The 15691-nt window shown below is 35.5% G+C and overlaps 1 protein-coding gene across 1 annotated transcript; it reads right to left on the bottom strand.

The window, feature by feature from the left end:
- Positions 1-809: 809 nt before the first annotated feature.
- Positions 810-14532, bottom strand: LOC128639100 (phospholipase A2 inhibitor and Ly6/PLAUR domain-containing protein). The gene is made up of 5 exons (XM_053691251.1): positions 14415-14532; positions 13342-13458; positions 7906-8055; positions 7650-7781; positions 810-1268 (listed from the first exon to the last, which is right to left on the bottom strand). Exons 1-5 carry the CDS (start codon positions 14464-14466, stop codon positions 1075-1077), a joined length of 645 nt encoding a protein of 214 aa, XP_053547226.1. The 5' UTR covers positions 14467-14532; the 3' UTR covers positions 810-1074.
- Positions 14533-15691: the final 1159 nt, after the last annotated feature.

Below are 15691 nucleotides of genomic sequence, written 5' to 3'. Positions count from 1 at the left end.
AAGTATTTCTGACTGTTGTTCAAGTGCTAAACAGAAGGTACACTAAATTGAAAGTCAAATAATGGAGTTCTTCAATAAATTTTAAACTATGATTTTCTATTGAGAGAGTTTTAAACTCTGCACACATAAATACATACATAGACACACACATTTTTTTAAAGGGACACAACTCCAAAATTGTTATTGTTTAAAAAGATAAATAATCCCTTTATTACCCATTCCCCAGTTTTGCACAGCCAACATGGTTATATTAATATACTTTTAAACTCTGTGATTACCTTGTATCTAAGCCTCTTCTGACAGCCCCCTGATCACATGACTATGTATTATCTATTGACTTGCATTTTAGCCACTTAGTGCAATGTTCGCCACAACTCCATGGGCGTGAGCACAATGTTATCTATATGGCCCACATGAATTAGCAGTCTCTTGTTGTAAAAAGCAAATTAAAAAGCATGTGATAAGAGGCTGTCTGTAATGGTTTAGAAACAGGAAGAAATTTAAAAGTTTAAATGTTATAAAGTATATAATATAACAATGTTGGTTGTGCAAAGCTGAGAAAAGGGTAGTAAAGGTATTGTCTACCTTTTTAAACATTAACCATTTTGTTGTTGACTGTCCCTTTAAGTTTCTCTCTATCTGTTTGTCACTTACTCTCTGTCTCCCTTTTTCTCCCTCTTTCTTTCTCTATTTCTGTCCACCCAGTCTTTTTACTATGACTCATTACAATTCATGAGTCAATAAACAAATCCTCTGTGATGTTTGGATCGTGAGAGATATAGGATAAATTATAAGAATCACAAACCTACTTAAGTATAACATAATCATTTTATTGAGATATTAAACAATGAACATATAACTAAATAGTTAGATTTTGAGATGAATTAGCATTTCATACAACAAAAGTATCACATGGGACACATATATAACTCCAGAACAATTAAAGACACCAAACACACATACACAACATGGCATGAACTTCAACATTCTTTCTAAAAAAAACAAGATATAGACAAGTAGTATATACAAAAACTGGTATAAAACTGTCAAATCACAGCTTGAAAGTTGTTTTCATCAATACATGAGATTAAAATGGAGAGAAGCAGAAATAACTAGGATAATTAGGTTGTAATAGAAGACAGGATTCCCATTATTGCAGGTCACCTCTATCTTCGTTCCTGGAGGTACAGCTCCTGTCAGAGCTTCTGCAGAATCACACGCGTCTTGTGATGCACATCCTTCTATAGTCTGTGAACCCTGAAGAGGGCCTAAAGAAGAGAATTCAAGAAATAAATGCAATATTATATCATTTAAGTGTTGCACTTTGACAGTTATAATTGTTGTATTTTACAAATACATGTTATTCATGTGACTGTCACTAATCTATGACAGTATACAGTTATTATACACTTTAGAAATGCAGCTTGTAAATTCTGGTGTAAACCTTTTGCAACCTGAGACTATCTTTGGAAAGATGAGAAAATGGAAGCAAAAAAAAAAAAAAGACTGCTAAGCTGTACGTGTTACAAAAAATACTTCTAGCATAAAAATATTTCCACAAATATTAATTTATCAATAATTTCCGGAAAAAAAATAATTATTTTTATTAAAATTTTAATTAAACTATTTTTCTACACTGTTTAGTATGCACAGTATGCATCTACACCTCGAATTTATATGGTAACGGATTTATGTTTTTTTTATTGATTATACCCTGGATCAGTATCTAGACGTGTCTAAACCAACGAAAGAGGATCAACTCTAGTACAATACAGTATGCACTACAATTAAGTTGTATGCATATTAGACACTGCATTTAGGAAAATTATTTCTAACCATAAAATTAAGATATTATATTGTTTGCATAAGAAACACAGAATTTCTTATTGTTGGAAACTCAGTTGAATACAGCATTTATTGGGCAATAGAGCTCTCGCTGTTCCATGTGATAAAATATATTAAATATATGTTGTTATGTGCTTACTTGCCTAAGTTACTTTTGGCTAGATTTAGAGTTTTGTCGGTAACGACCCGCGTAGCTAACGCTGGCTTTTTTCTGGCCGCACCTTTAAAATAACTCTGGTATTGAGAGTCCACAGAATGGCTGCGTTAGGCTCCAAAAAAGGAGCGTAGAGGCATATTTAACGCCACTGCAACTCTCGATACCAGAGTTGCTTACGGACGCGGCCAGCCTCAAAAACGTGCTCGTGCACGATTCCCCCATAGAAAACAATGGGGCTGTTTGAGCTGAAAAAAAACCTAACACCTGCAAAAAAGCCGCGTTCAGCTCCTAACGCAGCCCCATTGTTTTCTATGGGGAAACACTTCCTACGTCTGCACCTAACACCCTAACATGTACCCCGAGTCTAAACACCCCTAACCTTACACTTATTAACCCCTAATCTGCCGCCCCCGCTATCGCTGACCCCTGCATATTATTATTAACCCCTAATCTGCCGCTCCGTAAACCGCCGCTACTTACATTATCCCTATGTACCCCTAATCTGCTGCCCCTAACACCGCCGACCCCTATGTTATATTTATTAACCCCTAATCTGCCCCCCACAACGTCGCCGCTACCTACCTACACTTATTAACCCCTAATCTGCCGACCGCAAAGCGCCGCCACCTACGTTATCCTTATGTACCCCTAATCTGCTGCCCCTAACACCGCCGACCCCTATATTATATTTATTAACCTCTAATCTGCCCCCCACAACGTCGCCGCCAGCTACCTACAATAATTAACCCCTAATCTGCCGACCGGAGCTCACCGCTATTCTAATAAATTTTTTAACCCCTAAAGCTAATTCTAACCCTAACCCTAACACCCCCCTAAGTTAAATATAATTTTATTCTAACAAAATAAATTAACTCTTATTAAATAACTTATTCCTATTTAAAACTAAATACTTACCTGTAAAATAAATCCTAATATAGCTACAATATAAATTATAATTACATTGTAGCTATTTTAGGATTAATATTTATTTTACAGGCAACTTTGTAATTATTTTAACCAGGTACAATAGCTATTAAATAGTTAAGAACTATTTAATAGTTACCTAGTTAAAATAAGTACAAAATTACCTGTAAAATAAATCCTAACCTAAGTTACAATTAAACCTAACACTATACTATCATTAAATTAATTAAATAAAATACCTACAATTACCTACAATTAAACCTAACACTACACTATCAATAAATTAATTAAATACAATATCTACAAATAACTACAATGAAATAAACTAACTAAAGTACAAAAAATAAAAAAGAACTAAGTTACAAAAAATAAAAAAATATTTACAAACATAAGAAAAATATTACAACAATTTTAAACTAATTACACCTACTCTAAGCCCCCTAATAAAATAACAAAGCCCCCCAAAATAAAAAAATGCCCTACCCTATTCTAAATTACTAAAGTTCAAAGCTCTTTTACCTTACCAGCCCTGAACAGGGCCCTTTGCGGGGCATGCCCCAAGAAGTTCAGCTCTTTTGCCTGTAAAAAAAAACATACAATACCCCCCCCCAACATTACAACCCACCACCCACATACCCCTAATCTAGCCCAAACCCCCCTTAAATAAACCTAACACTAAGCCCCTGAAGATCTCCCTACCTTGAGTCGTCTTCACCCAGCCGAGCCAAATTATTCATCCAAGCGGAGCAAGAAGAGGTCCTCCATCCGGTAGAAGTCTTCATCCAAGCGGTGCAGAAGAGGTCTTCCATCCGATTGAAGTCTTCATCCAAGCGGCATCTTCTATCGTCATCCATCCGGAGCGGCAGCATCCTGAAGACCTCCGACGCGGAACATCCATCCTGGCCGACGACTGAACGACGAATGACGGTTCTTTTAAGGGACGTCATCCAAGATGGCGTCCCTCGAATTCCGATTGGCTGATAGGATTCTATCAGCCAATCGGAATTAAGGTAGGAATATTCTGATTGGCTGATGGAGTCAGCCAATCAGAATCAAGTTCAATCCGATTGGCTGATCCAATCAGCCAATCAGATTGAGCTCGCATTCTATTGGCTGATCGGAACAGCCAATAGAATGCGAGCTCAATCTGATTGGATCAGCCAATCGGATTGAACTTGATTCTGATTGGCTGATTCCATCAGCCAATCAGAATATTCCTACCTTAATTCCGATTGGCTGATAGAATCCTATCAGCCAATCGGAATTCGAGGGACGCCATCTTGGATGACGTCATTTAAAGGAACCGTCATTCGTCGTTCAGTCGTCGGCCAGGATGGATGTTCCGCGTCGGAGGTCTTCAGGATGCTGCCGCTCCGCTCCGGATGGATGACGATAGAAGATGCCGCTTGGATGAAGACTTCAATCGGATGGAAGACCTCTTCTGCACCGCTTGGATGAAGACTTCTACCGGATGGAGGACCTCTTCTTGCTCCGCTTGGATGAAGAATTTGGCTCGGCTGGGTGAAGACGACTCAAGGTAGGGAGATCTTCAGGGGCTTAGTGTTAGGTTTATTTAAGGGGGGTTTGGGTTAGATTAGGGGTATGTGGGTGGTGGGTTGTAATGTTGGGGGGGGGGTATTGTATGTTTTTTTTTACAGGCAAAAGAGCTGAACTTCTTGGGGCATGCCCCGCAAAGGGCCCTGTTCAGGGCTGGTAAGGTAAAAGAGCTTTGAACTTTAGTAATTTAGAATAGGGTAGGGCATTTTTTTATTTTGGGGGGCTTTGTTATTTTATTAGGGGGCTTAGAGTAGGTGTAATTAGTTTAAAATTGTTGTAATATATTTCTAATGTTTGTAAATATTTTTTTATTTTTTGTAACTTAGTTCTTTTTTATTTTTTGTACTTTAGTTAGTTTATTTCATTGTATTTATTTGTAGGAATTGTATTTAATTTATTTATTGATAGTGTAGTGTTAGGTTTAATTGTAGATAATTATAGGTATTTTATTTAATTTATTTATTGATAGTGTAGTGTTAGGTTTAATTGTAACTTAGGTTAGGATTTATTTTACAGGTAAATTTTTAATTATTTTAACTATTTTAGCTATTAAATAGTTCTTAACTATTTAATAGCTATTGTACCTGGTTAAAATAAATACAAAGTTACCTGTAAAATAAATATTAATCCTAAAATAGCTATAATATAAATATAATTTATATTGTAGCTATATTAGGATTTATTTTACAGGTAAGTATTTAGCTTTAAATAGGAATAATTTATTTAAGAAGAGTTAATTAATTTCGTTAGATTAAAATTATATTTAATTTAGGGGGGTGTTAGTGTTAGGGTTAGACTTAGCTTTAGGGGTTAATACATTTATTAGAATAGCGGTGAGCTCCAGTCGGCAGATTAGGGGTTAATAATTGAAGTTAGGTGTCGGCGATGTTAGAGAGGGCAGATTAGGGGTTAATACTATTTATTATAGGGTTAGTGAGGCGGATTAGGGGTTAATAACTTTATTATAGTAGCGGTGCGGTCTGCTCGGCAGATTAGGGGTTAATAAGTGTAGGCAGGTGGAGGTGACGTTGAGGGGGGCAGATTAGGGGTTAATAAATATAATATAGGGGTCGGCGGTGTTAGGGGCAGCAGATTAGGGGTACATAGCTATAATGTAGGTGGCGGCTCTTTGCGGTCGGCAGATTAGGGGTTAATTATTGTAGGTAGCTGGCTGCGACGTTGTGGGGGGCAGGTTAGGGGTTAATAAATATAATATAGGGGTCGGCGGTGTTAGGGGCAGCAGATTAGGGGTACATAAGTATAACGTAGGTGGCGGTCGGCAGATTAGGGGATAAAAAAAATTAATCGAGTGTCGGCGATGTGGGGGGGCCTCGGTTTAGGGGTACATAGGTAGTTTATGGGTGTTGGTGTACTTTAGGGCACAGTAGTTAAGAGCTTTATGAACCGGCGTTAGCCCAGAAAGCTCTTAACTACTGACTTTTTTCTGCGGCTGGAGTTTTGTCGTTAGATGTCTAACGCTCACTGCAGACACGACTCTAAATACCGGAGTTAGAAAAATCCCATTGAAAAGATAGGATACGCAATTGACGTAAGGGGATCTGCGGTATGGAAAAGTCGCGGCTGAAAAGTGAGCGTTAGACCCTTTTTTTAATGACTCCAAATACCGGCGGTAGCCTAAAACCAGCGTTAGGAGCCTCTAACGCTGGTTTTCACGGCTACCGCCAAACTCCAAATCTAGGCCTTTATTTTTATATTACAATAACTGTTCTCCACAGAAACCTTTGCCTGCATTATAAAGTAGCTCAGTAGGGGCAGTGTAAAACTTTCTAATATTATAACATTTTCTGCTATCCAAAGAACAAAATAATTGCATAACTTAACATACCCTGTACACTTATTTAAAAATAATTTGTGCAATAAATATTGAAACATTTTAATATTAGCTCATTTTAGTTTAATATGGGCTAAAATTGTAGCCAAGTGGTCAGTAAAATAAGCCCGGTTAGTGTATCCATTAAAAAGGACCTCAGAAGAACACAAAATAAGAACACAACATCATTTTGACTTTATATGACAATCATGCTTGCTAACTTAACATAAGGTAGTAAGATTGTATTTTATTTTTCAATTGCAACAGTACCAATCTCCTATATAACATGTTAATTACAAAATGCCAGCAACACACATTATAATATGTTCAGTGGGACAGAGCGGGAGCAAGCTACATTTAATTCAATAGCGCGAACGGGCGTGCTGGGACTAGACAGCACACCCGCAAAGCACTTTGGAAATCCAAGACCTGCTCAGTAGATCCTGGAGCGGAGTCCAACTTTACACTAAAAAAACTTGCAATGCTTTTAATTTATGAAGTTACCGCTAAGATAATGTTATATAATTCTGCACTATGTGAAAACTTTTTAAGAAATTTTCGCTCTTTCTGAATCACAAATGAAATTTTTGGGGTTTCATATCCCTTTAAATTGAAAAGAGTGAACTCGCTGCCTTTCTACATTTTATCTGCCTAGGAAACCCTTAAAAGAGATTGTGCCTTGGTGACAGGGTTTTCATAGGCTAGGCACCTCCATTCACGCTAAGTCCAGAGTCGTTCATAAAAGTGCCTGTCAAAGTGCTTGTGCCAATATTATTTATCTTGTAAACTGGAACAAGCATTCCAGACCATGAGTTCAATAATGTAGGTGCAAACAGTTTGACAGGTTACTATAAAAGTAGTGATAAAAATGCCATTTGTAGATGTTGCAGTCCTGAAATGACTATTGCTGTAGATCCCCTTAGCTGTTCAGGATATCACGTAGTCAACCCATATACATATTTATATGAATCAATGGATATGTGCCATGTCCACTGTATACAGCTTCTCCAATAGTGATGAATAGAGCTTTAATGAATCAATATCATGTATGTTAATAACACCCTAGACTGTTCCTGTGGCCATTTATTTGTGTTTTGAACATGAGCAATATAACAGACTGATTGTAAATAGCCATTACATTTTGGAGGACTTATCATGCGCTTAGAGGTGTCAAATTAGAAAAGCCAAAACTTCCTTTGTTTAAAAGGGCAGTGTTTGTCCTACAATAACAAAGTATTATTCAGAAACTAAAAATTGTTTGTTGAGCAAAGCTCAAATTGGAAAATCAGTCAAATGAAATATAACTTTATTTTGCATGAAAATATTGTGCCATACCTGTTGTTGTGGAAACTACTTTGATACAGGTACGCTCATTCCCAGTACAATTCATAGCAATACAGGAATTAGAGCCTTCAGAAGGACATACGTTGCAGGTTACCCCATTCTTTTCAGCACTACGAGGTGGCACTTAAAGACAGTAACAGTTATACAGTTTATTACAATGTAGCTAAAGCCAATATTCATAGAAGACAAAACTGAATTCTGTGTTGTAGAAGTAAACTTATTTGAATATAAACATTTAAGTACTCACATTGTGGGATAGGTGGGTCACAGTTGTCAGAACTGCAGCAGGTAATAGCTCCCGTTAAAGCACTACCAAGTTTGCTTATAGATGGATTTTTTCCACAGAAATTTGATTTTCCACAACTTCTGAAATATTGTGTAGGTTGTTCCCCTCTAGCTAAAATAAATGAGAAAATAATGAGCCAATCATTTCTTCAGAAACTATGGGACAGAGAGAGTTCAAGAAGATCCATTAGGGTCCTTATGTTAGAGGAGTATGGATGTAGGAAAATTGATAAAGAACTTTCACTTAGAGTCTTTGGGCCTGTGTATCAAACACTCACCGATAATCAAAAAAGGTTTGGAAAACAGCACACTGATACTTAGGCTTTTGGGGCACGGAATATAGGACCTGCCAAGTCCACAGATACAGTCCAAACAACAAAAGGTTTTCCAGCCTCCAAAAGATTTATAAGATTAAGATTAAGTATACATGATTAAGAGCCTATAGCAGGCTTGAAACATTGTATGTTTTTTTCCTGAGGACCCCATGTAAGAAAATAAAGGTTCTTTTTAAATCTTTTGGAGGCTGGAATACCTTTTGTTGTTTGGACTGTATCAAACACTCACCAACATAGAGACAAATAGCATATTATAGCAATATAATGTAATGCATATACAGTACCTGCCCTTCACACCTAGAACCCTGCATAGTGAGATTAAAGGGACAGTTTAACTTAAATTTGTCTCCCCTTTGTTCCCAATGATCAATTTTACCTGCTATAATACATTATTTACAAATAGCTCCTTTACCCTTCTATTAACATTTTAAATAGCTGATTTTACATGTGGTATCCCTACCTGTACTGAAAGTTTCTATACTTAAAGGGACATTAAACACATTGAAATGGTAATATAAAAACTCTGCAATATATTTGCATTATTTATTCCCCTTTTCCTGCAATCTCATTTTGAAATTGTGAGCTTTTCAGCTCCTATTAGAAATGGAAGTACAGAACACTGTTATATTACACACAGCAATTAGCTGCACACTCTAGTGACCTATTTATAACTGTCCCTAATTGGCCACAGCAGAGAAGGTAACCTAAGTTACATCATGGCAGCTTCTATTGTTTTATAGAGACTAAAACGTTATACTTATTTTGTTAATATTTAAACAGCTAATAAAACTTTGGAAAATATAAAAACCCAGTAAAAAGGTTATGGAATAAGTATCAAATAGCTAATGTAGAAAGGGAAAGCTTTCTAAATCAAATAGTATGTCAAGAAGAGATAAAAAAGAGCAGTTTTTAACAACTTTTAAGGTAAGGCTATTAAATAGCTACCATATGTAACTAAAGCAAGAAAGAAGAAAACATTTATTGAGGCCATTAAAATAAAAATTATAAGATGAGAGTTGTGGAAACTGCCAAGATCAAAGATATATTTTTGGAGTATTTTAAGAAATTATATTCAAAAGATGATTTCAACACTGAGAATAAGAATTATTTTTGGGAGAAGATCAGGGTCCCTAAATTAGCATGTGAAAGCCTTACATTTCTAAACGCATCTATCTCTCAAGAAGAAATTGCAAATGCTTTCAGTCATAGGGCTGTTAACAACTCCCAATAGAATTTTATAAAATCTTACAAACCCAAATCTGCAGTTCCCTTTTAATAAGTATGATATTCAAAACAACATGAAGTCTCCTTATTTCTTATCATCTGCTCTTACTCTTATTTTTTAAAAAGATAAAGATCCAGAAACAGTAGATTCCTATAGAACAATCTAATTATCACAAACTGCTGACCTCAATATTAGCTAGCAGACTTAAAAATATACTAGACCCACTAATCTATTCAGATCAATCTGGTTTTATGGCTGGAAGGAATTCCTGAAAAAACTTGTGCAGAGTTCTGATATTAATTGAACATATTTGGTGAAACGGTATATACATAAAGATCATTTAGATGCAGCCTTAATTACAATCGATGCTGAGAAAGCCTTCAATTCAATTACCTAGGAATATTTTTTTACTTCATTGGAGGAATTTGGCCTTACAGTTCATTTTAAAGATTTTGTTAGACTTTTTTTTACAACAGACCTTCTTTATCATTAATAATTAATGGTTCATTAACAACATTTTAAATTGCTAGAGGTACTATACAGGGTTGCCCCCTTTCTCCACTCTATTCAACATTGCTATTGAGCTATTAGCAATTCTACTAGAGGGAATATTGTTAGCAGGGAAGGAAATGGTGCTGGCTTTATATGCAGATTATCTACTTTTATGTATAAGCAATTCCAAAAACATATCCCTCTATAATTAAATTTTATTCAAGAATTTAGCTCCTTTACAGGATATAAAATCAATCTAACAAAGTCTGAAATTTTATTTCAAAATAGAAACGAGACCAGCTTGCAGGAGACCCCATTTAAAGAAGCAAAAGGGCAGATTAAATATCTAGGAATTGTCTTAGTAAATACCCAAATGAGTGATATGACCTAAATTATGGCAGACTCTGGACCTTATTAGGCCCAGAATTACAGAGATGGTGTAAACTACCTCCAACATTATAAGCAAAGGTGCAGCTAGTTAAAAATGTTTATTCTCCCTAAAATACTATTCCTATGTCAGAATCTACCTTTGCGTAATAGAGAGAATAAAATAAAAAACTTATATTTCAAATGTAACCCGTTTCTTTGGAAAGGCAAGAAGCCAAGATTAGCTCTGAAGAAATTAATGAAAAAAAAAAAAGAATTTGGAGTGTTAGGGTTCCATAATATTAATTATTACAATTAGGTCTTTTTGGTCAAGATTGCAAGTGATTGGATAACAAAGAAGGACTTTGTTTCGTATTTGCAGATAGAAGAAAATTTAATGGCCCCATATTCTGCAATAGCTTTACTTCATCTAGCAAAAGGTGACATGGCTGACATCCCCCAAAATATCCAATTTAGCAAAAACACTAGCTAAAATAATAGAAGCTTGGTCTAAATTTAATCGAGAACTACAAATAAACAGCAGGATGTCCATTTATCTTACTATTACAGGAAACCCAGAATTTATGCCAGGAATATCAACAAATGTATTAAAAAATAGAAAGATAAAGGTCTGATATTTGTTTTCCAACTTGAAGATCCTGAGTTAAAACGAATCAAATTATTCGACTCCCTAGCACAAGAATTCTTACTGCATATGAAGGAGTTCTCTGCAAATCTACAAATCAGGCATTATTACAATACATTAATAGAAAAGTATGGGAGAGATTGATCTTTAGGAGTGATTGAATCAAGCCTCCAAATTTTACAAGCAGGGAAAAGCTCCATCTCCATATGGTATAATTTACCATGCAAAAAAGTGGGCAGGAATATTTAGATAAAATATATGAGAAATGGTCAATGGAGTTTACGGAGATAACGGTAGATGACATCACCCAACGTTTAAGGACACTCTTAAAAACTACCAAAGAAATTGGTTTGAGAGAATCATATATGCGCGTTTTACAGAGAGCATACATATCCCCAGCAGATATAGCAAGATGGTACACTCCTAAGTCAAGTAAATATACTAGATGTAGTATAAAATATACTTATATCTTACATTGTTTTTGCTTTGTCCCAAAGTGCAAAAGTTCTGGAGTTGTATTAATTACTGGATACATAGATTTGTAGAAAGAGAAATTAAATTAAAACCAATACATATATTCTTTCTGTATAATAAAAACGTATGCGACTGTAAATTATCTGATTTAGACAGCTATTCTTATAGGAAGAAATATTATTTTTAAAATATGGTAATCCAAATACAGTCCAAGGGGCTGATTTAACAATATGCGGGCGAACATGATCCGCTATAGCGGATCATGTCCGCTGCACATCGATAAATGCCAACAGCATACGCTGTCGGCATTTATCATTGCACAAACATTTCTGGTGAAATGCTTGTGCAATACCGTCCCCTGCACATTCACGGCCAATCGGCCGCTAGCAGGGGGTGTCAATCATCCCGATCATATCTGATTGAGATGATTGCTGTCCGGCGCCTCAGAGATGGCAGACAAGTTAAGACCGCTGCTTCTTAACTCCTGTTCCCGGCGAGCCTGGAGGCTCACGCAGAAACAGCTGCATATGGCTGCATACTGGGTTTGATAAATCGGCCCCCAAGTATAAAAGAAATCAGTTAGAAAATGTTACTGCAGTTGAACATAGAACAATATGACGCAAGTAATTTACAAGAGAAGGTATCAAGAGGTACTTTAAGAAATGGCTAAAGGTTATAAGAATCCTGCCCAGAGAGCTGAATGATATTAAAGGGACACTGAACCCAAATGTTTTCTTTCGTGATTCAGAAAGAGCATGCAATTTTAAGCACATTTCTAATTTACTCCTACTATCAAATGTTCTTCATTCTCTTGGAATCTTTATTTGAAAAGCAAGAATGTAAGTTTAGATGCCGGACCATTTTTAGTGAACAACCTTGGTTGTTCTTGCTGATTGGTGGATTAATTTAACCGACCAATAAACAAGTGCTGTCCAGAGGTCTGAAGCAAAAAATTGCTTAGATGCCTTATTTTTCAAATAAAGATAGCAAGAGAATGAAGAAAATTGATAATAGGAGTAAATTAGAAAGTTGCTTAAAATTGCATGCTCTATCTGAATCACGAAAGAAAAAATTTGGGTGCAGTGTCCCTTTAATAGAAATGTAATGCTTATACATTATGTAAAATAAAGAAATACAAAACAAAATAAACTTACATCTTAATACATTAACATGTTATTCTCAGACTAATCTTTTTTTTAAAGTCTAGCAATTATTTAGTGTTTAATGTCCCTTTAGGTATAGGCTATAAAACTAGCTATGTAAACACAGCCATCAGAAGAAATTACACTCCCATTAGGAGATAGAAGAGATAAGCAAAAGAATGTTAATTTCAAATTGTTCTCTCTAAAGACTAGATTACAAGTGACACACTAGCTGTTGCATGCAAGCGATGAGGGGTTGATCATGGCTCTTTGCACATTGGAAGTAGCACTTATTACAGATTGAGGGCAGGTGCTACACCGAGAAATTCTAAGTGCTAATTTTGCAAGAACACAAGTAAATTGTTTGCTATTTTTGTTTTACACAATGTTTCTTTTTTATGTTTACTTTGATTTAACATACTTGTTTTTACCAAAGAAACCACTGCTTAATATCCCTTTAAGGACTCAAATTGTACATTTTAGATATAATCGGATGCCCTAACCTAGATTACATAAACTGCCCCTACTATAATTCTGAATCAGTATATTCTACTGACAAACTACATATGCAGCTAAACAATAATTATGAATTGTTTTATAATTGAACTCTGTTCTACAAGAAAAAAAACATTGTGAAAGAGCTTTGTGGCTCTCACAAAGCTCGATCTATTTCTGCCTGTAATTGAAACTGATGTGCTGACTTTCTTATTTTACATACCAACTACTGTTTTAAGTGCAACTGAAACACAAGCATCTTCTCCAGGGGCACATTCTTCTGATGGCCCAGTACAAATACTTTGCAGGCTTTCACACTGTACGCATGAAAGAGAATATCCTGTAGGATAGATAAAGGCACAAATATGCAATATATTAAAAAAGCATTCCTGTATTACTAAACACAAGCACATATTAAAAATGCATTCATTCCAATCCTGTAACCCTAGTCAAAAAGGATGATTTTCCTGGAGTCATTATGAAGTAATCTATGACTCCATACTAGTCATCAGAAGCCATCTTGAAGTATGCCCACAGGCCAAAATATTTAAATGAGATGACTCTAGAGTCATTCACTGGCTGTTCATGCTTGTGAAGTAAACAGTAAGGTAATCTGCTAATTATTCTGAAGTTATCACCCAAACATTTTTACTTTGGCTGTTGACTTTACAAGCCTGATGATGTCTGTGATGTGCAAATGACTTCTAAAGTAGTTTGATGATCATCGAATGATTCCAGGATGGTCTTGAAAGTAATCCTGTATGTCTTGACATTTTGTTCTAGATACTGTATATCTTCTCTACTGCAAAATGTATATATTTTGTTAGCTGTTATTCTGTTTTCAATAGGAAATAAGATGTTTATTTTATTTTAATATGACCTTGCTTTCCACAATTACTAGTTTACATAGCAATAATTTCAGGTTTTCCATGGTTGTTCTAATTAATTTTTACAACTCTTTAAAAAAAAGAAAGAATGAAAGAGAGTGAGAGAAAGAGAGAGAGAAAGAGAGAGAGCGAAAGAAAGAAAGAAAGAAAGAAAGAAAGAAAAAGAGAGAGAGAGAGAGAGAGAGCAAGAAAGAAATAGAGAGAGAGAGAGGGGGAGAAAATAGAGAATGAAAAAAAGAGAAAAAGAGAGAGGTAGAGGGAGAAAGAGCGAGAGAGAGAAGGAAAGAGAGAGAAAGAAAGAGAGGGAGAGAAAGAGGGGGAGAAAATAAATTCATTTTTGAATACATGGCTTTCTCCCTAATATGTACAATAAAACAAACAAATTGCTATAGATCAGTGAGCTACTTACCTTTAGATATAAGCACTGAAAGAATAAAGACAACAGTGTGAAAGTAATTCATAGTGTCAGGATGCTTCCAAGAAGGATGTGCAGTTACAAGTTATTTCACCAGACCAGTTACTTTCTGACATACTTATGAAACAGAAGCATTTATAAAACCTGAAAAATGTGGGGGAGGGTAGAACCCTCCACGCCCATCAAATTACACAGTTGTGTTTAACTGTTACACTCCTTAATGAAACAAAATCTTAGCAATTGCTGACAATTGAGGTGGATAAAAAATAGTAGCAACACAGACACTAAAATTTAAAGGGACATGAAACCCAAAAATTGTCTTACATGATTCAGATAGAGAATACAATTTTGTACCACTTTCCAATTTACTTCTATTATCTAATTTGTTTCATTCTTTAGATATCCCTTGTTTAAGAAATAGCAATGCACATGGGTGAGCCAATCACACAAGGCATCTATGTGCAGCCACCAATCAGCAGCTACTGAGCCTATCTAGATATACATTTCAACAGAAGATATCAAGAGAATGAAGCAAATTAGATAATTATAGTAAATTGGAAAGTTGTTTAAAATTGCATGCTCTGTCTAAATCACGAAAGAGAATTTTTGGGTTTCATGTCCCTTTAAAGGGTCATAAAGCACACCTTGCTTTTGTCTAAAAATGGTGCTTGTCTGGCTAAAAAGCAAATTCTGTAAACTAGAATTTCTGCAGAATGCTACAAATTACATAAATCCATTTCTTATCTATCCATCTATGGGACATATTTATCAATGTGCGAGCAGACATGATACAAAGTAGCGTATCATGTCCTCCGCCCATCGCTAAATGCCGACAGCATACACTGTCAGCATTTATCATTGCACCAGCAGTTTTTGTGAACTGCTGGTGCAATGCTGCCCCCTGCAGATTCCTTTAGAGCAAGCAGACAAGTTATGGAGCAGGGGTCTTTAGACCGCTGCTTCATAACTTCTGTTTCCGGCGAGCCGAAACAAGGGGCATCAAGCTCCATACAGGGCTTGATAAATATGCCCCTCTCTATCTATCTATCTATCTATCTATCTATCTATCTATCTATCTATCATCTATCTATCTCACAGTTTATATGGGTATAGTTACTATATATATATATATATATATATATATATATATATATATATATATATATCAAAAACATACTATAAGTTCTGAATTAAACATAAAAAAAAACAAAAACAAAGATTTTCCGAGATTAAACTCCCCCACTAAAGTATTTAAAAGGGATTAAACTTTC

This window comes from Bombina bombina, chromosome 8 (genome assembly GCF_027579735.1).
Source record: "Bombina bombina isolate aBomBom1 chromosome 8, aBomBom1.pri, whole genome shotgun sequence".
Classification (NCBI taxonomy): domain Eukaryota; kingdom Metazoa; phylum Chordata; class Amphibia; order Anura; family Bombinatoridae; genus Bombina; species Bombina bombina.
Note: the sequence above shows the minus strand (reverse complement) of the source record. Positions and strands in the feature narration are given on the sequence as shown.